The following is a 27,639-nucleotide window of genomic DNA, read 5'->3' on the forward strand; positions in this document are numbered from 1 at the left end:
CAAGAGTAGCTCATGGTGTCTTGTCAATGATATACAGGAATTTTTCTAGCAGGGATAAAGAGGTGATTATTCCCTTGTATAAGGCAATGGTCAGGACACACCTTGAGTACTGTATACAGGTCTGGAGGCCTCATTTCAAGAAGGATGCTGGTTTTAGAGCTGCTGGAACGAGTACAGAGAAGGGCAACAAGATTAGTGAATAGAACAAAGGGTTGCTCTTATGAAGAAAGGCTTACATTTTGCAAATTACAGTGTCTGGAGACTAGGCACCGGCGAGGTGATCTGATAGAGGTGTATAAAGCCTTGAATGGTTTGAGCATGCTCAATGCTGATGGGATTCTTCCTCTTGCTCAGAATAATCACCTGAGAGGGCATAAATTCAAATTGAGGAAAGACAGATGTAGGATAGATGCGTAGAAATTTGCCTTTAGCCAGCGGGTAGTTGGTTGGTGGAACAGACTTCCATCCCTTGTTGTGGAAGTTGATAGCCTAAATAAATTTAAGGCCCAGCTGGACAGGTATTTCGAACGAACAGAGGGGTGAAGTAGAAGTGTTTTTTTTGTTTTTTTTTTGGATATGCTGCATAATCTTGCTTTCTTGCATCATATGCCTCTACTAATGCTAATGCTAAATGCTAAAATATTATTAAGCAAATTACTACCTATAGCTTTGAGAATGAGCGTAGGAATTTCAGAAAATGGTGTCACTTTACACACTGGGAAAGTAAGATTTTCTGTTTCCATATAGTCACCAAAAAAGAACTGTAATTCAAATTCTCATGCAAATATTATTATACTGTGCCTCACCTGGAATGTATTTGTGTTCCACCACTGAAATCACAAACTTTTGAGAACCACTGATGTAGAGGAAACTAAGGAAATTTAGTGAGTTTGAGGTGATAAACCATGACAATTACCCATCATCCATGATATGGCTGCTTGTCATACATTCTACCAGATTAAGCTTGGTTTGGTTTTTTTTTTTTAGGAGCATTAGCAACTAAGGCTCCGGGGATGCGGTGTCATTCCCTGACCTTTCCGCATCCTCCGTATTTGGTGGTCACGGGCTCAAACCCCGGTCTAATCAAGAAGCGTGTGCTACGCACTGCTGCTACTACACACCTGGCTACGGAGGCGCCCCAGATTAAGCTGATGATCATGTTGCAGTCTCTGCATGATCCTCGATCATGCAGACTGCAACGTGAATGTGAGTATAGTATGTAATATGCTACTAAACACTTACTGTTGCAGTAGAAGAGGACTTTTCATGTCAGTTTTCCAGGCAGTTTTTCAATAATGACATTTTGCAACTTTATTATCAGCTCCATATAATAAACCATTACAGTTGGACTCTTTATCAAGCAGTCAATCAGAATGATACCTGTATGGGAAACTGAATACCCCTGAATTCAAAATGGTAGTCACTGGGAATTATATGGAACATGGTATAAAACATTTTATCCTTTGTATATTAAAACAATCAGGGAGGAGAGCTGTCTACATTCAAAAATTAGGAGTTTTAAGAATTTCCATTGAATGAGTATCAAACAAGCAAGTTTTCTCCTTTATTAATATATATATATAAATATATATGGCTGCTTCATTGCCAAACTTGGCAGGATCAATTCATTACTGGGGATTTTTTTTTTTTTTTGGAAAATAGTTTGAAATAATTTAATACAGTAAGCTATTATTAATATAGATAATTTTTTAGTCTTGAAGCTTTTTAAGCTCTTATATTTAAATATCATAGGTCTACTCATAAATTCCATATGAACTTCTTTCATATAGCACATTTTTAGTGCCACTGTTTTTCTAAATTTACATAGTTGGGATACCTACCTACACTGATGAAATTATAAAATCAAAATTGCCTGTCAGGATGGTAGCATTATATTATGAATCCAAAGTAATGAATATCAAAGGCTATTTATTTGTATCATGGCTAACTCATAGTGATATTACTTACTAGATAATTATGATTTTATAGAAAACACTTTAGTTTGCATGTGAGATGTCCTCAATAGGCACTTGCCTAATCTACTAATGTCCTACTACAACTCACAAGTCTCGCTAATATTATCATATTCTGGCTTTCTCAGAGCTCCTTTTGCTCTTTTATTTAAATAATTTAAATATTTTACTTAATTTTCTAAAGAAGAAATTTTTTATTTTAAAATTTTAGAGGTTCATTTATTACCTTGCTTTTTCAATCTCTTCTTCTTCAAGCCTCCTAAAGCTCTCTTGTCCTTCTACAGCTATGATAATATTACTAACCAGCTCAGTGCCATCTCTGAAAAGTTTTCTCAATCTCTACAAGAGGAAACAAAGATACAATTTTAGTTTACGAAATGAAAACTATAATTTGTTGTTCTAATTTATATTTATTTAAAAATTATAAAATTTAATCATAAAGTTTCATAGCACTTAGCATTTCAAATAATACTGATAATACTGAGGAAGCTGCTCTTTTTTTAACTTATTTGAAATTATTCTTAAAAATGTAAAAGTATTTTTTACTTTTACTTTTTACTGCATAAACAACCCACTACTTGCTTAGAAATGAGGTGCATCATATCCAAATTCAATTGCTTTTAATGTTCATACAGCTTCATAGATTTCTCTTGAATGATGCTTATGCTTAGAGGAATAAATCTTTGATTTTGATCCATGTTACCATAAGATTTTCATTTTTTCAAAAACAACACTTCTTTTCATAATTACTGTAGACTACATGTATCATGTTCCAAAATTCTTTCTTCATCTTTAATAACTGTTCCAATAGCAGAATGATTAAGGCCAGAAGCACTGGCAATGGAAGGAGTTTCACCTTTTTCACGTCTTATTATGACATTCATTTCATTCCAAAACTTATGGGCCTTCTTTTTCTGGTTGACACATCTTCATCGCTTTTCTCTTAGCCATTTTTAGGAATATTAACACTTGCAATAAACAAAAATGCACAGTGAAAGTTGGATGATGATAACATAAACAAACTCACTGAACTGAGCAAGAGAATCATCTCTGTACACCAAACACCAAGAGTCACTATGTTTATTCTCTGCAATCCAAGTGTGTTTAGCATTAGCATTAGCATTAGTAGAGGCATATGATGCAAGAAAGCAAGCTTATTCAGCATCAGCCAAAAAAAAAAAAAAACACACCACTCCCATTTCACCCCTCCGTTCGCTCGAAATATCTGTCCAGTTGAGCCTTAAATTTGTTTAGGCTATAAACTTCAACAACAAGTGATGGAAGTCGGTTCTACCAACCAACCACCCGCTGGCTAAAGGCAAATTTCCGCACATCTATCCGACATCCGTCCTTCCTCAATTTGAATTTATGCCCTCTGAGCTGATTATTCTGAGCAAGATGAAGAATCCCATTGGCATTGAGCATGTTCAAACCATTCAAAGCCTTATACACCTCTATCAGATCACCTCGCCGGTGTCTAGTCTCCAGACTTTGTAATTTGCAAAACTTAAGCCTTTCTTCGTAAGAGCAACCCTTTGTTCCATTCACTAATCTTGTTGCCCTTCTCTGTACCCGTTCCAGCAGCTCTACATCCTTCTTGAAATGAGGCCTTCAGCCCTGTATACAGTACTCAAGATGTGGCCTAACCATTGCCTTATACAAGGGAATATTCACCTCCTTATCCCTGCTAGAAAAATTCCTGTATATCATTGACAAGACACCATGAGCTACTCTTGCAGCTCGTCTGCACTGCTCAGAGAACTTCATATCTGCCTGCACAATTACCCCCAGGTCCTTTTCATTCTCCACCACTGTCAGTGTAGTACCGCAGAGTTGATACGTTGCTCTGGGGTTACTATTTCCCATATGTAGTACTTTACATTTGTAAATGTTAAACTTCATTTGCCACCTCTCAGCCCATCTGTTCAACCTTTCCAGATCCTGTTGCAGCAGCATAGCATCAGTGGTGTCCTTAACAACCCTGCCAACCTTTGTATCATCTGCAAACTTGGACATTAAACTTGATATCCCATCATCAATATCATTCATAAACACCGAAAACAACAACGGACCCAACACTGAACCCTGAGGAACTCCACTAATAATATTAGTCCACGTTGAGCAGTGTCCATTGATTACCACTCTCTGTCTTCTGCCACTCAACCATCCCCTTATCCATAGCAGCAATTTGCCTCCAATGCCACACTGCTCCAATTTGTGCAGCAGTCTTCCATGTGCAACAGTATCAAAAGCCTTTCTAAGATCCAAATATATAATATCAAAGTTATTCCCTGCATCTAGTTCTTTTGTGACTACATCATAGTATCCAATCAAATTGGTCAGGCAAGACCTGCCCTTAACGAAACCATGCTGCGTCTGAGCTATAACTGAATTTTTGTCTAGATGATCTTGCAGTGCTTCTTTAACCAGTGCCTCCATTAATTTATCTGGAACAGAAGTTAAACTAACAGGTCTATAATTGCTTGTGTCAGCCTTTGATCCTCCTTTGTGAATTGGAGTTACATTTGCACGTCTCCAGTCTATAGGTACCTCCCCTGAGTCCAAAGAAGCTCTCATAATTATGGCTAGGGGTTTGCTTACTTGCTTTGCTGCCTCCTTTAATATAACTGGATAGATCCCATCCACCCCAGGTGCCTTTTTTATGTTTATCCTCAACAATCTCTCCTCCACTTTCCTCTCAGTTATTACAAACTCATCCAGCTCACTGCCAATGTTTACTTTACCTACATCATTCTCCTTCCTGAATAACTCCTCATGCGTGAATGCAGATGCAAAATACTCGTTTAGATTGTTAGCCACTTGAGCAGGATCCTCAACTGTTGAACCATCAATATCCAGTGGACCAATCTGATTCATCCCTTTCCTTCTTGAGTTTAAATAGGTAAAGAACTCTTTTCTGTTTTTCTTTGCATCCTTTGCCAAGGATTTTTCGTAGTCTGCCTTTGCCTAATCTCCTTTGTGACTTGGTTACAGACCAACTTATATCTATCATAGGCTTCCATGTCACCCATTAATTTGTATGTATCCCATGCATTTTTCTTCTCTGCCACATGTCTCATTAGTTCATCTGACAACCATTTAGGCCTAAACCTTGAACAATATTTCTTAGTTGGTATGTAAAGCCTGGTAGCCTCCAAGATTAGTTCCTTGAATGCTTCCCATTTTGAGTTTGCTGTTGGTAACATCATCAGTTGGTCCCACTGTATAGAATTTAAATACTGTCTCAGACCATCATAGTCGCCTTTACAAAAACAAAAACCCTTCCCTTTACCTCTGATGGTAGTTACCTCCTTGAGTAAATTCCACTACAACACACTGTGATCACTGCCACCTAGTGGTTCATTTATCTGCAGATTCTTAATGCATGAAGAATCACTACTGATAATCAGATCAAGAGTATTGCTCCCTCTTGTTGCCTCACGAACATGCTGATGTAGAAAACAATCATCCAATAAATCCACAAAAGCCTTGCTAGTGTGCGAGTGACCAACCCACAAATTCCAGTCAATATCTGGGAAATTAAAATCCTCCATTATAAGACTCTCTGATTTACTGGCCCACTCTATTTCCCTGTACAATATCTTATTATACTCATCAGAGTCGTTTGGCCTATAGCACACTCCTACTCTCAATTTTGATTTCCCTATGCTTATGTCACACCAAACTGACTCGACACTGCCCTGTCCATCGATGTTGACTGGCTTCACTTCCTTGGACTTTATGTGTTTCTTAACTAATAGCATAACCCCTCCTCCCCTCCTGTCCTGTCTATCCTTTCTATACACATTGTATTCCCCAAATTCCAGTTCCGCATTCCTTATATCTGTGTGACACCACGTCTCTGATATCCCAACAATATCTGCCTTTGATGTTTTGAGCAATACCTCAAATTCATCAAATTTATTTACCAAACTCCTAGCATTGGTGTACACACAGGTATACATGCACCTGTTTCTATTCCTAGCTACCCTAACACAACCCATGTGTTTACTTGTACCGCAATGACTCCCAGCAGTCTCTGAAATATCCTGCATCTTGTTTTTCAGGCTTCTGCTCATTTCAATAGAAGCAGTGCAAGAATCACTTCCACCTCTGCCAGTGGCTACTGTTAATCTATTAGTCCTTGTATCCCCCCCCCCCAACTAGCAGTTTTCCGACCCACCTAACTCTGCCTCGACAGCATCAACAAAAATTCTTGCACCCTTTCTATTTAAGTGTATCCCATCCTGTAGAAGCAATCTCTCCTGTTAACAAGTACAGTCCAGGCTGAAAAAAATTCTACCCCTTGAGCCTTGCACAATCCCTCCAGGGCCGAATTGATCGACAAGGCTCTCATCATATACTCCCTCCTATCGTGTCTGGGCAGAATTGCAAACACTTTCAAATTCAACCCTAATTCACGGCTTTTTTTCAACAGTGACCTGTACTTGCTAAGTAATTCCGCTGGTCTCCTACTCTTAATATCATTTGTGCCAACGTGTACAACTATATCACCTTTTGTGCCCTTAAAAGATGATATCCGCTCTACAACGTCATCAACCTTTGCCCCTGGCAGACATACCCTGGTCCTATTCCACCTATCCTTTTTACAAAGCATGTTCCCTGCTTCCCTGACAATAGAGTCACCAACAACTACTATTTCCTGTGGGAACAGTGCATTCTGCCTAGGGGGCTGCCTCTGTGTTGCCTGATGACCAAGTGCAAGCTCTGGCGTTGATGTGGGCGGCTGAGAGCTTGATGGGCCCCTCAATTTATTTCCTTCGAGGGCATCCACCCTGTCCTTCAAGTTCTCATAAAGGCCCATAACAACGCTGAGTTGTCGCCTGATTTCCTTGCACTCCTTACATCGTGCACACACAAAGACATCCCCCTTTGCAGTATCATGTCCCGTACCCGACTGCTCCGCAAACATCAAGCAAACAGTGCATTTTAAAAGACTGTGATTCAGAGGGCAACTGACCCCCTCAGTTCTCCCCTGAACCACAGCACTCCCATTAGCTTGAGCCTTTTGCTTTGCTGCTCTGGTCTGAGTCATGATTCCGATTTAATTCAATAAAATTTCAAAACAAAATTAAAATCCTTAAGTTATATCCCAAAACAGTTATAACGCTATATTTATTTTTTCGGTATCTAGCGTTTTCTATGAGTTCCCTTTATATAACTTCCGTATCACGTGTACCACTATAGTTATGTATTAATTATTTGTTACGATTAAGTCGTTATATATATACATATATATATAGAGTTAAAAGTACAATTTAATTGGCAGTAAAGTTTATCAAGATTAATAGATTTACTGATTAATTGACAATATTATATTATGCACTATACTACACTAAGCTTATGCTATCGTGTAAAAATGGCGGGAATTCACGAACAGTACTTCTACGGACTCGTAAGTATTGATTAGCTTCCAAATCTCGCTATCTCAATTTAGAATAAACTAAGGATCCTGACTAGGTCGATAATCTACTTATAGAAGATAATTTAATATAACAATTGATTAATAAATCGACTAAATTTGGTTAAAAAAAAGACCTCTCGTTCAATTTGTAACACGTGGATTTGATACCGTTACTGATACTAAGTAATACCTACAAAATCTCTGTCTAAGTTAAACCTTAAACTAAGTATCGTAACTAGGAATATAAAGCTACTCTAGAAATAAGTTAATATGACAATTTAAGCTAATAAATCAGAAAATAAATCAGGAAAAACTTCTCTGTTCCAAGAGCGTAAAAGAGCTTCGTCCGCACAGGCTACTCTCGTACAAGTTTGCCACAGTTTGTTCATATCTTCAAAGGGCACTCATTATTGATACGAAGAATTCTAATTATTTCTTATGAGAACCATTCTGTATGCATGTCTGCATGCCCATTAACCAGACATTTATAACTAGAGGACTGATAGAAGAATTTATAAATATCAAAAATATTAAAAAGCATGAGGGCATACATAGCTGTACACTAATTTTGTATATGTAAAATATAAAATAAAAAATGACAGAAAAAAAAAAGAAAGATTTTTTCTTTCTTTCTTTGTGTTAGCAATGTGTAATGCACCTATTGTTCTTGTCATGGCCATCTATTTGCCCATCTATCCAAATGTAATAACTCAGCTCCTAGTGGATGGTTTCTCACGATATTTTATATTTCACTCTTTTAGAATGATTTGCTTGAGCCTTGCCAAATTTCTAAACATTTCAGAAAGATTTTTTTTGTGCCATCCCAAATTTCAATGAAATTGGAAAAACAGAAATCTGACAATTATTATTCCTTTGACTGTTTGTCCACACATAATAACTTGACTCCCAGTGGAATGGATTTTCAAGGAATTTTAAATTTTGCTCTTTTAGAATGATTTGTTATATATCTTGCCAAATTTCATTAAAATCAAATTTCATCAATTTCACTAGACAAATAGAAACAGAAATTAAAATCAAAATTTCATTAATTTCATCAAATAAATAGAAATCTAGCAATTATTATTTATGTTTTTCATATCTCACATAGGCTATCCATATATACTGTATATTGTAAATGAAGCACTGGACATTATGAAATGTTTGTTGCCATGCAGTGATTGGAGGAAGGAATGGGCAATGTGGTAGATTCAATCTGCTGCTTATCTCAAATTGGAATTGACCTTGAAAGGATAACAGAAGATCCAATGTACAGAAAAAAAAATCGTGAACAAGTGTCTGTAGTGTTTTCAGTTGTCCATAGTTGTTGTTATACTGAGCAACTTGCACATTAACTGTCAGGACTGTAGTCAGAAATGAAGTGTAAATTTAATGAATCTATATTTTCTATTTGTTTATGTTGTATTATATGTGAATCCCCTGGCATTTACGGCCATGAAGGGAATTTACCACTCACTATTGTAACACTTTATTTAGTATGGTAGGACAAATAAAGATTATTTATTTAGATGTGCAGAAATGAAATGTTCTTAGTTTGTATATAAAACTCATTGCTTTTTGTTCATTTTTTTTGTTATAAATCATAAACTATTACTATTTATTAACATGCCTGAAATGTGCTGCACCATACATTAATCAACTTCTTTAAAATTAATTAATGAATTTTTATTTTCTCCAAATAGTAATCAGGGATCACAGTGAATGGGAATGACGTAAAGCGGTTTTCTCATTACCAAATTTTTCCTTATACTGTTACCTTGCTCTTTTTGGAAATTGCTTTAACATTTCAATACTGTAGTACTGTATTCACATTTCAAATGCCAAAACTACTTTTCATTATTTTAGCATACTAGCTGAATTATGGATTATCATAATGGAAATTCCAACAAAAAAATTTATAAGAGGATAATAACATTTTCTCATAAAAATTTATTTCGATTGTCCTATACTTTTATATGTGCCATTAAGATAATTTCTGTATTAAAAATATTAAAAAGAGAAATTGTTTAAAAGGGGGATGTTATGTGGTTGGCCCTTATTGAAAATTAAATGAAAATAAAAAGATGCTATTAAACCAAGTGAGAATATGTTTTAGATTTTTATTATGAAGTATTACCACAATGATCTACACTTAATATGGTGGGTTAGCTATGTTTCATACCTGACGACTGTCCTCAATTTGTTTCTCACTACCTATGATTTCTACTTCATCTGATAGAGCCAGAGAAAGTCCAATTTCTGATGCTGTCCTAAAAATAATTTAGATATTGTATATTGCTTTTGAACCTGATTAAAATTTAAAACAAATGAAAATAAATAAACAAACACACATATAAAATAAAACATAAATCAGCAAGAACTATAAAAATATATTAACTCAGTTACAAATCGAAAACAATGTGTTTTTTCTTTTTTTTTTTTGTAATTTATACCTTTCATTTAAAGATCAATAAAAGCAAGAAACTGAAACTCATTGGTGACATCAGAGCTGGTTCTAAGGTGGCACAAAGATTTCAAGGAAAATGTTCAAAATAATTGTGTGGCTGCAAGTAGCATTCTCAAAACTGGTCAGAGTCAGGTGGTATTAAGAATACATGGCTTAGACCCAGCAAAGAGTGAAACTGATAATATGCCATAAAATTCATTGTAGACTGATTATAATTTTCTTGTTCAGCAGTATTAAAAACTGCTGAAGAACCTAATTATGGTACTGTGGTCAATAAAAATTTAAATATTTCACTACTATGTTAGTGAAATGTGGCTACTTGAATACTTGTTCTCCCTTAAAAAGAATCTCTTGTTCTACTATTATAGAAGCAATTCAGTTTTTCCCAAAAATTATTTAAAAAGTTACTATTCATTATGAATTATTATGATCTAAAATGCTATATTAAAAAAATAATAAATTTCATATGAACTGGGTTGGCCATATAGGATCAGAGGTGTTTACAAGATAGATAATCTGAGAACAATACTGTAATTTTTTATTATTATTATTATTATTGCTCTTATATTATTTCTCCTTGATTGGGGGTTCCACCACGTGACAGGTATTGCTACCAAGTACACAGGGTGGTTGTTATTATGTCTGGTGTTACTGTTGGTCAAGGAACTTTCAGACTATCCTACAGGTGTTCAGGATTGCGATTTTCTGGAGTTCCTTGTAGGTGTTCGCTGGGAGACCTATTGCTGCTAGGCGGTTATGTAGGGTCTTTGGCACCATACCTGTGGTTGACACGATGATCAGGATGGTCGTTACTTGTTGCATATGCCACATCTCAATATTAGCATTAGCATTAATAGAGGCATATGATGCAAGAAAGCAAGCTTATTCAGCATCAGCCAAAAAAAAAAAAAAAAAAAAAAAAAAACAACCACTACTCCCATTTCACCCCTCCGTTCGTTCGAAATACCTGTCCAGCTGAGAAAAAATTAGTACCGTGCATGGGTTGAAGGAAAAGTATGGGGGGAGGGGGATGCCGGAAACTTTGCTCTGTGGTATTTGCTTAGGAACTGACTCCACTAGACATCTGGAGATGCTCATAGGGATCTGCAGCCATGCTGCCCACAAGGCTTTCCAAGTATTGGAATATATGATGCTTATGTGTCCATATGACTCACTTCCCATTTCAAAACATTCCACAAGTGTTCAACTGGATTGAAGTCAGGCAAATTTGGAGGCCAATATGGGTGATATCTTCACTGAGTTCCTCGAACCACTCGGGAGCAGTGCAGGGCTGATGACACGGTGCACTATCATCTTGAAGGATCCCATTTCTGTCTATGAAAAAAATGCAACATAGCAGCATGCACATGGTCTCTTAAGAGCTGCCGGTAAACCTCACCAGTGAAATGTTGGTCCATACACACCACAGGTACTAGTTCTTGCCAGCAAATCATACCTCATATTAAGCAATCACTGCCACTTGTCTGGATAGTAGGCACCATGTACAATGTGTCCATGGACTTGTGTTGCTTGCACTACACACAAAAGCACCTGTCGGCATTTGGACTCATCCGACCAGCACACTCATTTACAGTCCTCCAGTGTCCAACCAGTGTGTTGTTAACACCACAGCATTCACCGTTCCCGATGATCAGCAGTGAGGAGAGGGGTGTCTCTTGGGTCACCTGCTGTGGAAACCCCTTATGTCTGAGTGTGTGGTGCATTGTCATTTGGGATATATTGTTCTTGTATTTCCCATATTGTATTAGGATGTCAACTGTTGCACAGTGATCTGCTGACCCATACGTAGCACCCTTCACTCACCGTGAACATCCACCTTGAGTAATCTGCTACAGTTCTGTTAGCAGGATTTGGTGTAACCCGTTTATCAATCTTTGTACACCTTAACCACAGTGAGTCATGAGCAGCTGACAAGACATAACATTTCTGATATGGAAGCACCTGACACGAGCTCCCACAATCATGCCCGTTTGAAATTGTGTGATATCTTTACTATGTTCCATAACTGCTACTTTATCACTTTGGCTTGCATGATCACCTTGAAATTATCAATTTACTTGCAATTACCACTGTGCTAGCATACAAAGCTGTTTGGTATTTTATACTGCAAGCTACGCAACATAGTCCATTACAGATGAGGTGGTCATAATTCAGTGATCTCTGAGTACATATATATTTTAATTTTCTGTCTGTTATTATCAGGTATACTAATGACTGTACACATATCCTTAAAAATTTTTATATCTTGCTTTAAAAAAAATTCCACTTATCAACTTACTTTCCTTCAGCTAAGAGTTTTCTTTGTCTCTCTGCACGCAAACGTCGAGCAAGAATACGTTCTTCCTTATTTTCAGAATCAACAGACGGTTCGACTTTCTTTTCAGCAGACATTATAAAATAATAACCTAAATATTCATATAACATGAATGTTATTTCTATATTTTTGAATATAAAAACATACATTTTCTAATTATTAATTAATCACCATAATGTAAAATATGAATTTTAATTTAATTCTATGGAAATTTATGAAATTCATGGAAAGTCATAAAAATATTTTATTTATTGTTCAGATGATGTTTTCTTATTAAATTCTGAAACACAGCATATTCAAACTGAAAGAACACAGAAAATCAGAATGGAAAATACATATCTGGTCTCTCGATATACAAACAGGAACAGCAAAACCTATGTAAATAAAAAAAACATTTACTTATGTAAATGAAATATGAAAAAAAGAGTAGAATGTGTTTAGAAATATGATGGTTTATGGGATAACAGAAATTCTTTGGAATTTTATTTCTCATCTGCTGTATTCATTTTAGCAATTCCATATTCTTGAAACACACTGCAGCTCCCCCCTCCTCTCCAAACTGATGTTTATGCCCATTACAACTGATAGCCCATCCACTACACAAACATATTAGGAAAATACTATTCTTAAATTAACATTTATGACCTTTGCCCAATGAAATAAATTGAAAAGATAAGCATATTTTCCCCTTGACTTAGACCTCTCATACCAAAGCCTAATCCACTTTTATGTAGCATCTAATATTGCACTATTTGAAAATAACTAGCATCTCAAGGTGTTAAAACAGTGTAACTTGTTTGTTGTTTGTTATTTTGTTTTTAGGAGCATTAGCAACTAAAGCCATATTGCTCCGGGAATATGTGGTGGTCATTCCCTGACCTTTCCGCATCCTCCATATTTGGTGGTGACGGGCTCGAACCCCGATTTAATCATGAAGCGTGTGCTACGCACTGCTGCTCCTTCCCACCTGAGCAGTGTAACGTTGAGGCAACTAGTAGTAAAAATGGTGCCGATTTCAGTACAAAAAAGACACTGAAAGAGTTTTTCTTCTCAATTCCTTCTGCTAACACAGGCCTAATATTTTTTTTCTAAAGTGTAACCAGAATTGAGCACAAAGGCCCTTTGAGACCAGGAACGATTTCAGAAATTTCATGCTCTTCATCTGTTCAGTCCATACAGCCGAAACTTCCAAATACCGTTCAACAAAAATGTTTTCTTTGATTTCTCCAGTGAAAATTCCAGAAATCATTGTTAGTTATTGCCCAAACAGCAAAAATTAAGGACCAAGTTAAGCCTATTCTTGATAATTACATGCATATGTTGAAGAATTTAAAATTAGAGGCATCTGTCACATACAATTAGTGAGGTGTATGCTTTTGTAATTTTAATTTTTTGATGCAAATTTATATAGCATCAGCCAAAAAAAAAAAACAAAAAAAAAACACCCTTATTTCACCCGTCCACTCACTCCAAATGTTTGTCAAGTTCTGCCTTGAATCTATTTAAGCTATCAACTTCTACAACGACAGATGGAAGTTTGTTCCAGCCATCAACCACCTGCTTGCTAAAGGCAAACTTCCGCACATCTATCCCATCTATCCTACAACCGTCTTTCTTCAATTTGAATTTATGCCCTCTCGGGTGATTATTCTGAGCAAGAGGAACAATCCCATCAGCATTGAGCATGCTCAAACCATTCAAGGCTTTATACACCTCAATCAGATCACCTCGCAGGTGCCTAGTCTCCAGACACTGTAATTTGCAAAACTTAAGCCTTTCTTCATAAGAGCAACCCTTTGTTCCAATTCACTAATCTTGTTGCCCTTCTCTGTACTCGTTCCAACAGCTCTACATCCTTCTTAAAATGAGGCCTCCAGACCTGTATACAACACTCAAGGTGTGGCCTGACCATTGCCTTATACAAGGGGATAATCACCTCCTTATCCCTACTAGAAAAATTCCTGTATATCATTGACAAGACACCATGAGCTACCCTTGCAGACCATCTGCACTGCTCAGAAAACTTCATATCTGCCTGCACAATTACCTCCAGGTCCTTTTCATTCTCTACCACTGTCAGTGTGGTACCACAGAGTTGATACGTTACTCTGGGATTACTGCTTCCCATATGTAGTACTTTACGTTTGTCAATGTTAAACTTCATTTCCCACCTCTCAGCCCATCTGCTCAACTTTTCTAGATCCTGTTGCAGCAGTGTACTGTCATTAGTGTCATTAACAACCCTGCCAACCTTCGTATCAACTGAAAACTTGGACATTAAGCCTGATATACCATCATCAATATCATTTATAAATACAGAAAACAACAATGGACCCAACACTGAACCCTGAGGGACTCCACTAATAACATTAGCCCACAAAGAGCAGTGTCCATTGATTACCACTCTCTGTCTTCTCCCACCTAACCATCCCTTTATCCATAGCAGCAATTTGCCTGAAATGCCACACTGCTCCAATTTGTGCAGCAGTCTTCCATGTCAATAGAAGAAGCTGGCTGCCATTCAACAGTTAAAGCTTTAGGTTTTTCGATTGGCATTGTACTCACTGTCAATCAAGATAATAACAGAGATAATATTCAAAAATACCAAATAAAAGAGGATAAAAACATGTCTTAAGGGCTGCAGAGGCATATGCAGTACTTTAGACACATTTTAACTATTTTTTGAAAATAAAGTTCTGCTTTATTTTCAAAAATAATTAAAAATATATGTTTTTAATATAGAAAATGAATTTTGTTCAAGTTGTATCCATAATAGATGAAAATAGAGGCGGCATAAAAAAGTGAATGACTGAATTATTTCTTGCCAATTTTTAAGGTTATAAAATGGGATAACTTTTTAACCCATTGACCAAATGTGGTCCTAAGGAATAGAAAAATATTGGTGCACCTGGTTACAGGTGAGCTATTGTTATCAGTTTGTTGGCAAAGTTATCACTACAAGTGCCAAGACTGGACTGACTAAACATCCTGGTTTTCAGTGTTTTTCCTGGTGTCCTGAAAGTTTTATTCTGGGATTCAAAAACATTTTGGTTTTCTGTAATTTTAAACATAATGATTTGTCCAGCAGCTTTTATTATCTGCCCTTGCAGGAATTCATTATCAATATCAAACAAGATCTACCAAATATGACTTTAAAAAGGCGTTCACAAATCTAGTGCTGGATTTTTCCAAACCACTTATGTGCATAAGTTCACTAGAGTTAATTCTATGTAAATAAGGATGAGTCAGACATATACTTCTCTTCCTTCTCTTCTATCTATAAATGGTCTTAGTGGCAAAGATTTTGAGTGCATCAGTTGTGGCATCCTGCGGGTTAAATGGCAGAATTCCATGTAGCCAGTGGACAGGCAATTTGCACTATGTGGTGAAAAAATCTGCCTCGCAACCTCCACTGATTTTGCTCAAGGGTGCAATATTATTTTCATTACTAGTTTTGTTTAACTTTGTAATTTTGTTCATTAGCAGATGTAATGTACAGTATAACAAGTTCGAAACACATTCAAAGACTTACCAGATAAATTTATACCAAGAAATTAATCAAGTATTAAAAATTTTCAAAGTATTGAAAGCATTGTTCCTTGTGGAAGAAAAGCCAACGAAATTTGTTGTAATATTTTTTGAATCTATTAAATAAAGCATACTTTATTATTATTATTATTATTATTAGCAGCTATATTGTGCAAGGAAGCCTGAGGCTAATGCTGCACCAGCCAAAAAAAAAAATTCTGAATTACCCTGAGAGAGAGAGAGAGAGAGAGAAATCAAGAAGCAGAAGTAAAGAGAAGAATGATGATATCCAGCTGATGCACCCTGAGTGTGCCAAGCCCATACTCACCAGATGTAAGCCCCTGGGGTTAATTTTCAGGTTATGCATAGTGCCCTTGGAATATTAAATAAGCAATTACTACAAATTAAATGTTCCTAAAACTGTTTAATTGTAAAATGAGCTGAATGCAATTAATATAATTATTTAATAGTGGCTGTGGGTAACATGCATCAAACAATTGAAATGCTTAAATATATATATGTACATTGAATATACAGTACATTGAAGAAAATTTTTTCCCCAAGTGCTTGCAAAATTTTAACTGATAACAAATTCAGGGTGAATAAAACAATATCATTTGAAGAAGAAATGATGAAATTTTACATTTATAAAAGGACTTTTGAATACCTAGAAAAATAGGCTGCAACCTTTAATAAACTCAAATTTATGGAATGGATGCTTTTAAAAAGTACACCAGTTTAAGAGAAAGCTATTCTTGTTGTTATTATTGTTGTTGGATTTTTAGGTACATAGTGACTTAAGCCACACTGTGTGTGTCATTGTGTATCATATCTGTACTAGTGTATGTTCATAGGGGAATCTGCATGTTACTGTGTATCATATCTGTACTAGTGTATGTTCATAGGGGAATTTGCATGTTATGCATTCTGAAAAACCCTACTCCCTCTGCCTAATATCAGCTAACTACAGCTCTGAGGAGGCTTTAGAAATTCCTTCAGTCTATGATGGAACTGAAAACCAAATCTGTCCAAATGAGTGAAAAGTAACAAAACCAATATACTGTCACAGAGAACCAAATACGTGTAATAATATTATTGATATGGAATTTCAAATTGGCAAAAACTTATTATTTAGTCAGTTTTGTTTACTTAAAAAATTTATCTTGGAAGAGCCAAAAGACAGGAAGTAAGAATTTTTTAAGAGATCTTGTTTTGGCCACTGGTCTTTTTTTTTTTTTTTTTTTTTTTTCCTGAAGGTTGTATTTCAAGAGCAGACTTCAGAAATTTAAAACTTATCTAGCTTTTTGTTTGCTGTTCCAGCAAATGATGGAACTGTCAAAAGAACGTTTCCAGTAAATCATGAATCATAATTCGAAATTATTATAACTGGCCACACCAGTATCAAGCTCTCAAAATTTATCTGAGAAAATTCTACAATTCATTTAAAAGATTTTGTAATTTATAATTGAATACCAATTCAATTATAAGATGTGTATCATATCTGTACACTAGTATAGATATGATACACAATGACACACACACACACAGTGTGGCTTAAGTCACTACGTACCTAAAAATCCAACAACAATAATAACAACAAGAACAGCTGTCTCTTAAACTGGTGTACTTTTTAAAAGCATCCATGCTAAAAACTACATGTTTTTAGTATGATTGGTTCATGTTTTTTTGGAAAATTTATTTACCCGGAATATAATTTTAACACACCACATTAATTAAAGTATGTGTTTAGAATGCTACCTCGTCCAGTTAACTTTCATTGATGAGATGAACGTTGACAGGACAAGGGCATTAATGTCGACCTTAACAAAAATTTTAACATATATGTAAAGAGGCATGATTATAGCAGAAAGAAGTTCAATAAAAAATATGATGTAGTAATGCCTTTGGTTCCTGATTTATTTTATTCCAATGGTCATTATTTTGTGATATATTAAACTATATTTTCTCATTTGAAAATATTTCTGTTTCATTTTTAGTCATTGACAGTGTATAAAAACATTATGGGAATCTTGTTGTCTTGAAACTTTACTGGACATGTTGGACAGACAACTTATGTGATCGAGACCCACTAATATTAGCGGGTCTCGACCACATAAGTTGTCTGTTCATTTTCATTTTTAGTGCGCATATTATCTAAACATAGTGAAGTTCTCATTTATCCAGTTTTTAATATTTTCAGTTCTCATTAATCCAGTTTTTAATCTTTTTTTTTTAAACTCTCCCAGAAAATTTATTTTCCTGGAATTTCAGGTTTAAAACTTTGCCCCAGTTGTTGAGACTGCCAGCATCTAGTTATAAACTCTCTCTCGGATTTAAAAGGCTTTAAAATTTTGTCTCAGTTGTGGCTGCCAGCATGCAGTAATCCAGCCAAGACACATGCAATGATGGCAACAGCTCTATATTAGTTTTTATTAATATAAGTAGAGGGGGGATTACAGAAGTTATACACCTAAGGTTCTGAGAACACTAAAATATGATTATATTTTATTGTTCTCAGACTTGTGATTTTAGTGTTGTCAGTAAACTTGTGTCTGGTTGTGAATGGTTATAGAGCTAATACTGTTTGAATTTTAAAGAATGGCTATGGAGTTTTCAATAGTAAAAAATAATAAAATAATAAATAAATAAATAAGCAAACATGTATGCAGTATGAATAAACATTTTACTAAGTATGGAGCACTGCTTATTCTTATTTCATACTTTATCATTTTTTCCCATTGCACTTCAATAATGTCTATTCTGCGTTATTGAAAATTCCATAAATTTTTTTTTGAAATTCAAACAGCCATAACTCATAGCTATATATATGTGTCAGAATCTGACACATATATAAACATTTCCCAAACTAGAGCAGAAAAGCAAAGGGCACAAAGTGGCAGGAGTGCTGTGACTCAGGGGAGAACTGAGGGGGCAATTCTCCAACGCATCACAGCCTAAAAAAATGTGCGACTTGTGAAATGTTTGCCGAACTCTCTGGAACGGAACATGATATTGCCATGGGGGATGTCTTTGTGTGTGTGTGTGTGTGCTATGTAAGGAGTATAAGGAAATCAGGTGACAACTCAGCGTTGTTATGGGCCTATATCAGAGCTTGAAGGACAGGGTGGATGCCCTCGAAGGATCTCCAAGGCAGAATGCGCTGGTCCCACAGGAACTAGTAGTTGTTGGTGACTATTGTCAGGGAAACGAGGAACATGCTTTGTAAAAAGGATAGGTGGAACAGGACCAGGGTATGTCTGCCAGGGACAAGGGTTGATGACGTTGTGCGGATATCATCTTTTAAGGGCACAAAAGGTGATATAGTTGTACACGTTGGCACTAATGATATTAAGAGTAGGAGACCGGCAGAATTACTTAACAAGTACAGGTCTCACTGTTGAAAAAAAGCCGGGAATTAGGGTTGAATTTGAAAGTGTCTGCAATTCTGCCCAGACGCGATAGAAGGGAGTATATGATGAGAGCCTTGTCGATCAATTCGGCCCTGGAAAGACTGTGCAAGGCTCAAGGGATAGAATTTTTTTCAGCCTGGTCTGTACTTGTTAACAGGAGAGACTGCTTCTACAGGGATGGGATACATTTAAATAGAAAGGGTGCAAGAATATTTGCTGATGCTATCGAGGCAGTGTTAGGTGAATCGGAAAACTGATAGCCTGGGGGGGGGGACACAAGGACTAATAGTTTAACAGTAGCTGCAGGCAGAGGTGAAGGTGATTCTTGCACAACTTCTATTAGAATAAGTAGTGACCTGGAGCGAGGGGTGTTGGGGGTTTCAGGGACGGATGGCAGTCATCGTGAAATAGGTGGGTATATGGGATGTGTTAAGGTAACTAGGAATAGGAGCATGTATACCAATGCTAGAAGTATAGTAAATAAATTTGATGAATTTGAAGTGTTGGTCAAGACATCAAAGGCAGATATTGTTGGGATAGCAGAGACGTGGTGTCACACAGATATAAGGAATGCAGAACTGGAATTTGGGGAGTACAATGTGTACAGAAAGAATAGACAGGATAGAAAGGGAGGAGGTGTTATACTGTTAATTAAGAAAAACATAAAATCAAAAGAAGTACACCCAGTTGATATACATGAACAGTGCACTGCTGAGTCAGTTTGGTGTGACATAAGCACTGCAAAAGCAAAAATACGAGTAGGAGTGTGTTATAGGCCTAATGACTCGAATGAGTACAATGAACAATTGTACAGAGAAATAGAGTGGGCTAGTAAATCAGAATGTCTTCTAATAGGGGATTTTAACTTCCCAGATATTGACTGGAACTTGTGGGTTGGTCACTCACACACTAGTCAGATTTTGTGGATTTATTGGATGATTGTTTTCTGCACCAGAGAAAGTAATACTCTTGATCTGGTTATCAGCAGTGATCATTTGTGTATTAAAAATTTGCAGATAAAGGAACCACTAGGTGGCAGTGATCACAGTGTACTGATGTGGGATTTACTTAAAGATTTAATTACCATCAGGGGTAAAGGAAAGGGTTTTTCCTTCCTTAAGGTGAGTACAGTGGTCTCAGAAAGTTTTTAAATTCTGTACAGTGGGACCAACTGACGATGATACCAACAGTAAATTCTAAGTGGGAAGCATTCAAGGAATTAATCGTGGATGCTACTAAAAGTTTTATACCTATTAAGAAACACTGTTCAAGGTTTAGGCCTAAATGGTTATCAAATGAACTAATGAGACTCGTAACACAGAAAAAAATGCATGGGATGCATATAAATTATCAAGCGACTCAGAAGCCTATGGCAGATATAAGCTAGTCCGTAATCAGGTCACAAAGGAGGTTAGGCAGGCAAAGGCAGATTACGAGAAATCCTTGGCAAAAGATGCTAAGAAAAACAGCAAGGATTTCTTTACTTATATAAACTCTAAAAGGAAGGGGATGAATCTGATTGGTCCACTTGACATTGATGGTTCGACTGTTGATGATCCTGCTCATATAGCAAACAAACTGAATGAGTATTTTGCATCTACATTCACACATGAAGAATTATTAAGGTTTGAAAATGGCAGAAGGTTTTCAAATTGTAGCAGGATACTTAATGATTTTGTAATAACTGAGAGCAAAGTAGAGGAGAAATTTTTGAAGTTAAACATAAGAAAAGCACCTGGGGTGGATGGGATCTATCCAGTTATATTAAAGGAGGTGGCAAAGCAATTAAGCAAACCCCTTAGCCATAATTATGAGAGCATCCTTGGACTCAGGGGATGTTCCCATGGACTGGATGTGTGCAAATTTATCCCCAATTCACAAAGAAGGATCGAAGGGTTACACGAGTAATTACAGACCAGTTAGTTTAACTTCTGTTCCGGGTAAAATAATGGAGTCACTGGTTAAAGATGCATTGCAGGATCATCTAGACAAGACTGCAGCAATAATCCAGACATAGCATGGGTTTGTTAAGGGAAAGTCTTGTCTGACAAATTTGATAGGATATTATGATGTGGTTACAAAGGAACTGGATGCAAAAAATAATTTTGATATCATATATTTGGATTTCAGGAAAGCTTTTAACACTGTTGCGCATGGAAGACTATTGTACAAATTGGAGCAGAATGGTATTAAGGGTAAGTTGCTACAATGGATAAAAGGATGGTTAAGTTGGAGAAGACAGAGGGTGGTAATCAATGGGTGCTGCTCTTCGTGGACTAATGTTATTAGTGGAGTCCCACAGGGTTCGGTGTTGGGTTCATGTTGTTTTGTATATTTATCAATGATATTGATGAAGGTATATCAGGCTTAATGTTGAAGTTTGCAGATGATACAAAGGTTGGCAGGGTTGTTAATGACAGCAATGGCAGTGTGCTACTGCAACAGGATCTAGATAATTTGGGCAGATGGGCTAAGAAGTGGCAACTGAAGTTTAACCTTGACAAATGCAAAGTACTGCATATGGGTAAAAGTAACCCCAGAGAAACGTACTAACTGTGTGGTACTACACTTAACGTGGTAGAAAATGAAAAAAGACCTGGGAGTAATTGTGCAGTCAGATATGAAGTTTTCTGAGCAATGCAGACAGGCTGCCAGGGCAGGTCATGGGGTTTTGTCAATGATATATAGGAATTTTGCTGGCAGGGAGAAGGAGGTGATTGCCCCTCTGTATAAGGCAATGGTCAGGCCACACCTTGAGTACTGCGTACAGGTCTGGAGGCCTCGTTTTAGGAAGGATGTAGATTTACTTGAGCGTGTACAGAGAAGGGCAACAAGATTGGTGAGGGGAATGAAGGGATCCTCTTACCAAGAGAGGCTTAAGTTCTGCAAATTGCAGTGGCTGGAGACTAGGCACCTGCGCGGTGATCTGATTGAGGTGTATAAGGCCTTGAATGGGTTGAGCACACTGAATTCTGATGGGATCCTTCCACTTGTTCAGATTACAAACCTAAAGGGGCATAAATTCAAATTAAGAAAAGACAGATGTAGAATAGATGTGCAGAAATTTGCCTTTAGCCAGCGGGTGGTTAATTGTTGGAACAAACTTCCATCTGTCGTTGTGGAAGTTGATAGGTTAAATAAATTTAAGGAGGAACTGGACAGGCATTTGGAGGGAATGGTGTGATTTTTTTTTTTTTTGGCTGATGCTGCATAAGCTCATACACTTGCTTTCTTGCATCACATGCCATTACTACTACTACATTTAAGAAATCTGTTTTAAAATTAAATCAAATTAGAATGCAATACACCTATCCATATTACAGCTATTTATATTACAATTCCTGTAATAACAGCATATCAGATTAATCAAATAAAATCATAAAATGTTTCCCTTGACATGCATGGCATAAATTATTAATCCCCTTCTTTACTATACTCTTAAATATATTTTAATGAACTTTTTTTTTATGAAACCCCCCAAACATGAAAGGTATCAAAACCTATAGTACTAAGTACCGCTCATGGAGTGAAGGACATGGGTGGGGGGAGAAGGAGGATGCCACAAACTTTGCTCTAGAGACTAAACATGGGTTTCACCACTTCAAACAAAGTGGTGGTATTGCACTGGTTGATGAGAGTCATCTAACTCCAACAACTGTGAGGTAGGTTTGACAACCTAAATGCAAAATAAAGGCATCTATGCATTTTAGAAGAGCCGAGGAACTAAGGAAGTACATAGATATGAGTAGAACCAGAGAGAAATAGAATGATACAATATGTTTCACTACATGCAATACTACAATAAGTTTCATTTCATGCTGTGAATTTCGAGAATGCTACTTTAATGGAGCACACCATGCCATCAATGGGAAGAAGGAAGTTTTGTGGTATCGTGGTTGCTTCTTATAGTTTGGACTGAGGCCATTGCTCAGTTGTGCCTAGAATTCTTATGGCAATAAAAAGGTAAAGTGCAGCCATTATCAACCCACTGCAGGATGGAAGCCTCCTCAACAATTCATGCTGAGGGAAATGGACCTTAGTCTGCCACGCTGGTCCAGTGCGGGTTGGCAGATCGACCGTATTCAGCAGTCAGAGGCTTGAACCCCGGTCTACTCAAAGAGCGTGTGCTACTGCACTCCCGCTCCTGACCACTCGGCTACGGAGGCAATATCTTATGTTAACACCTTATATAATTCTGTACTCCCTGCATTGTGAAAATTTTATAGAAATGGATCAAATATATACCAGTGTAATTTTCTGAACCATAAAGCCAGGCCATTGGCAACTTTAGTAAGAAGAAAACAGAATTGGCCTAGTCAGCAAAGAATCTTGACTAAATCCAATGAAACATCTTTAGGATGAGCCAGAATACCAAATCAGGGTATGACTAACCCCCTCACTCCATCTGTGCAGTTGATGAGGCATGTTTTAAAAATAAAAGCAAAGCAAAAAAGCTGCTGTCTATTGTCATTATAGTCAAAAATATTTCTACAAGAATGACAGCTATTACTATTGCCAAACCTTGGCTGTACACAACAGATTTCTTGAATAAACATCTATTTCCTTATTAAAGACAAGAAAACTATCATTTAAAAGAAAATAAGACTATTCAAAAGCCTCATATTTTTCCAATTAATGGTACATTAAATTTCAACAAAAGACATTAACATTTTAACTCTAAGGTTCAGAATGAGATTTAACTGGCTGCTCTGCATAGCAGCCAGTTAAGTCTTATTCTGTTTCAGCATCTTTTTGGCTCCATTTAGATCCCTGATGAGGATCCAGTAGAAGCTGAAACATGTCAACAAGCTCAAAGGTAAATGATGTAAACGATGATCTAATGATGTAATGCAATAAACTAGTTAAAACCTACAGGCAATTCCAAGTTTAATAAGCTTGGCAATGCTATTTTTAAAAAAAACAGTAGAGTAAAGTCAAAAAATAAGTAAACTGGATAAAAATAATAGTTTCGGTTCACAGTTTTATAATTTAATGTATGTCTGATTTTGGTCCTTTAATGTCCGTTCTGTATGTCTGATTTTGTTATGTTTTATTAAAATCTTTTAATGCAGATTAATGCAAAAACTCATATGGCATACTGAATGTAATTAAATACTTTTTGTATGTAAGAAAATATTGTAGACAATAAAAGGAATTCATTCATTCCACATGACACTACAACTTAAATAAAGGTGCATTTCGAAACTCAAGGTGCTGTGCATAATTTAAAAGACTGTTTGGACTTTACCTTGGGCAACTGCGGTAAAAGTGTGTGATGACATAGTTGATTTTTTATTCTGAATATTTATTAACTATATACTCACTTTATGAAGAATGGGAAAAGCAAAATAAGTTTTCTAATTATGTCACAAATTAATTTCAAAAGAGGAATAATGTTGATTGTGCTACCTAATGAAAAAAAAATTATGTATACAATAAATTCAAAATAAGAACAGTGTACAAAATAAATTCAGAATATGAATTAAAAAGGAAATCGGTACGTAAATTACTACTCTAATTCTAGCAACGCAAAGTCTTCCATGTTAATCAAAGTTGGTTGCTGTGTTACCATAGCAACGTACTCTGGTAATGTAAACAATATTCTGCTATGCACCAAAAATCTAAATTTTGATACAGTACATAACTTATGTTCCATTCTACAAAAGAGAAATGAGCTTGCCCGTATTTATGCAATTTATAGAGAATTACACAGATTCTTATTTTTTTTCTTTTATTATTATTTTTTTTGTTTGTTTGTTTGTTTTTTTTTTTTAGCAGATCCAATGCAGTCATAAGCCTGTGCTCCTTTATAGAACAATTCAATTCACTGGGTAAAAAATGAAAATATAAGTTCAGAAAAAGCAAGACTTAAAAGAAACATTTGTAATATATCGTAATAAATATCATTTAGCATTAGAATTCAATGAAATGTGATGGGGCCAAAGCCCCTAAATTCTGATTTATTTACGCAATCGCAAATTTGCAAATCGTGGAAATGATAATGGGACCGACTTCTTAATTGAGAAAGGTGAATTCTTTCACTTTCACCCTCCCTTTTTTTTTTTAAGTAAAGAGCTTACTTTTAACAATTACATTAACAAAAATAGCGGTTTTTAGTTATTTCTTTATTATTTAAGACATTTACAGAACGATTAGAAAAAAAAAAAAAGCAAACCGATTTATATTAATTTATATTACTATAATTAAAATAGCATTAATAGCATGAGTTATATAACTTACCCCTGAATATTTGTCCAACTCGGATGGATTCTCTAACACGAAAGAAAACTATACAATCAGTGGAATGAGAAGGAAATAACAGAAACCTATAAATCAAGTTAAGTATCGATTTGAAACGAAGAGCAGACGACAAAGCGAGAAATGTTAGGTCATTTTTTTTTATTCTATTTATTATTTTTTAAAGATCCTCAACAATAATTTATAGACAAAATGATTGACACAACCTCTTCATGTTAACCAATGTTGTATATTTTGCTTCTTCAAGTTGTTTGGGTTAGGACGTTTTTGTGAATTGTTGATTTATTCTGTGGACGACTGACTTTTAAACGACTGGCTCTATTTTAAAATAAGAGCAATCATATAAAGAAGGAAAGAAAATGGTTCAAGAACTTCCTTATTAATTTCCGCCCGCCTGTCCCACAAGACACTACACGCGACCTCGTCATCTCTGTCAAGGCGCTGACGCTAGTGTTTTATAGCATTAGCATTAGCAAGGGCACATGATACAAGAAACCAAGCTTATATCGCATCACACACACACACACACACACACACACACACACACACACCCTTCTCATTTCACCTATGCACTCGCTCCAAATGTTTGTCCAGTTCTTCCTTGAATCTCTTTAGGCTATCAACTTCCACAAGGACAGATGTAAGTTTGTTCCAGCAATCAACCACCCGCGGGATAAGGACAAATTCCGCACATCTATCCTACAACTGTCTTTCCTCAATTTGAATTTATGCCCTCTCAAGCGATTATTCTGAGCAAAAGGAAGAATCCCAACGACATTGAGCATACTCAAACAATTCAAAGCTTTATACAATTCAATCAGATCACCTAGCAGGTGCATAGTCTCCAGACACTGCAATTTTTCAAAATTTAAGGCTTTCTTCGTAAAAGCAACCCTTTGTTCCATTCACTAATCTTGTTGCCCTTCTCTGTACTCGATTCAGCAACTCTACATCCTTCTTAAAATGAGGCCTCCAGACAGTGTGTACAGTATTTCTTTACTTATATAAACTCTAAAAGGAAGGGGCTGAATATGATTGGTCCACTTGACATCGATGGTTCGACTGTTGATGATCCTGCTCAGATAGCAAACAAACTGAATGAGTATTTTGCATCTACATTCACACGTGAGGAATCATTACAGTTTGAAAATGGAAGAAGGTTATCAAATTGTAGCAGTGTACTTAATGATTTTGTAATAACTGAGAGCAAAGTGGAGGAGAAATTGTTGAAGTTAAACATAAGAGAGGCACCTGGGGCGGATGGGATCTATCCAGTTATATTAAAGGAGGCGGCAAAGCAACTAAGCAAACCCTTAGCCATAATTATGAGAGCATCCGTGGATTCAGGGGAGGTTCCCACGGACTGGAGATGTGCAAATGTATCCCCAATTCACAAAGGAGGTTCGAAGGGTGACACGAATAATTACAGACCAGTTAGTTTAACTTCTGTTCCGGGTAAAATAATGGAGTCACTGGTTAAAGATGCATTGCAGGATCATCTAGACAAGACTGCAGCAATAATTCAGACACAGCATGGGTTTGTTAAGGGAAAGTCTTGTCTGACAAATTTGATTGGTTATTATGATGTGGTCACAAAGGAACTGGATGCAAAAAATAATTTTGATATCATATACTTGGATTTCAGGAAAGCTTTTGACACTGTTGCGCATGGAAGACTATTGTACAAATTGGAGCAGAATGGTATTAAGGGTAAGTTGCTACAATGGATAAAAGGATGGTTAAGTGGGAGAAGACAGAGGGTGGTAATCAATGGGTGCTGCTCTTCGTGGACTAATGTTATTAGTGGAGTCCCACAGGGTTCGGTGTTGGGTCCACTGTTGTTTTGTATATTTATCAATGATATTGATGAAGGTATATCAGGCTTAATGTCGAAGTTTGCAGATGACACGAAGGTTGGCAGGGTTGTTAATGACCGTAATGGCAGTGTGCTACTGCAACAGGATCTAGATAATTTGGGCAGATGGGCTAAGAAGTGGCAACTGAAGTTTAACCTTGACAAATGCAAAGTACTGCATATGGGTAGAAGTAACCCCAGAGAAACGTACCAACTGTGTGGTACTACACTTAAGGTGGTAGAAAATGAAAAAGACCTGGGAGTAATTGTGCAGTCAGATATGAAGTTTTCTGAGCAATGTAGACAGGCTGCTAGGGCAGGTCATGGGGTTTTGTCAATGATATATAGGAATTTTGCTAGCAGAGAAAAGGAGGTGATTGTCCCTCTGTAT

The 27,639-nt window shown here is 36.4% G+C and overlaps 1 protein-coding gene across 1 annotated transcript in view; it reads right to left on the reverse strand.

Annotated features, from left to right (window-relative positions):
* Window positions 1-27,639, reverse strand: part of LOC150076975 (dynein regulatory complex protein 1) — a 114,271-nt gene that overhangs the window by 84,785 nt on the left and 1,847 nt on the right. Inside the window, exons 2-4 of the mRNA XM_090385746.1 lie at window positions 12,162-12,288; window positions 9,578-9,665; window positions 2,200-2,312 (exon numbers count right to left, since the gene is read on the reverse strand). Of these exons, the coding sequence (XP_090241872.1) occupies window positions 2,200-2,312; window positions 9,578-9,665; window positions 12,162-12,288 (328 nt within the window). The remainder of the gene's footprint in view (window positions 1-2,199; window positions 2,313-9,577; window positions 9,666-12,161; window positions 12,289-27,639) is intronic.

Source organism: Mastigoproctus giganteus, chromosome 12, assembly GCF_048544385.1.
Source record: "Mastigoproctus giganteus isolate SK-2022 chromosome 12, ASM4854438v1, whole genome shotgun sequence".
Taxonomy (NCBI): Eukaryota; Metazoa; Arthropoda; class Arachnida; order Uropygi; family Thelyphonidae; genus Mastigoproctus; species Mastigoproctus giganteus.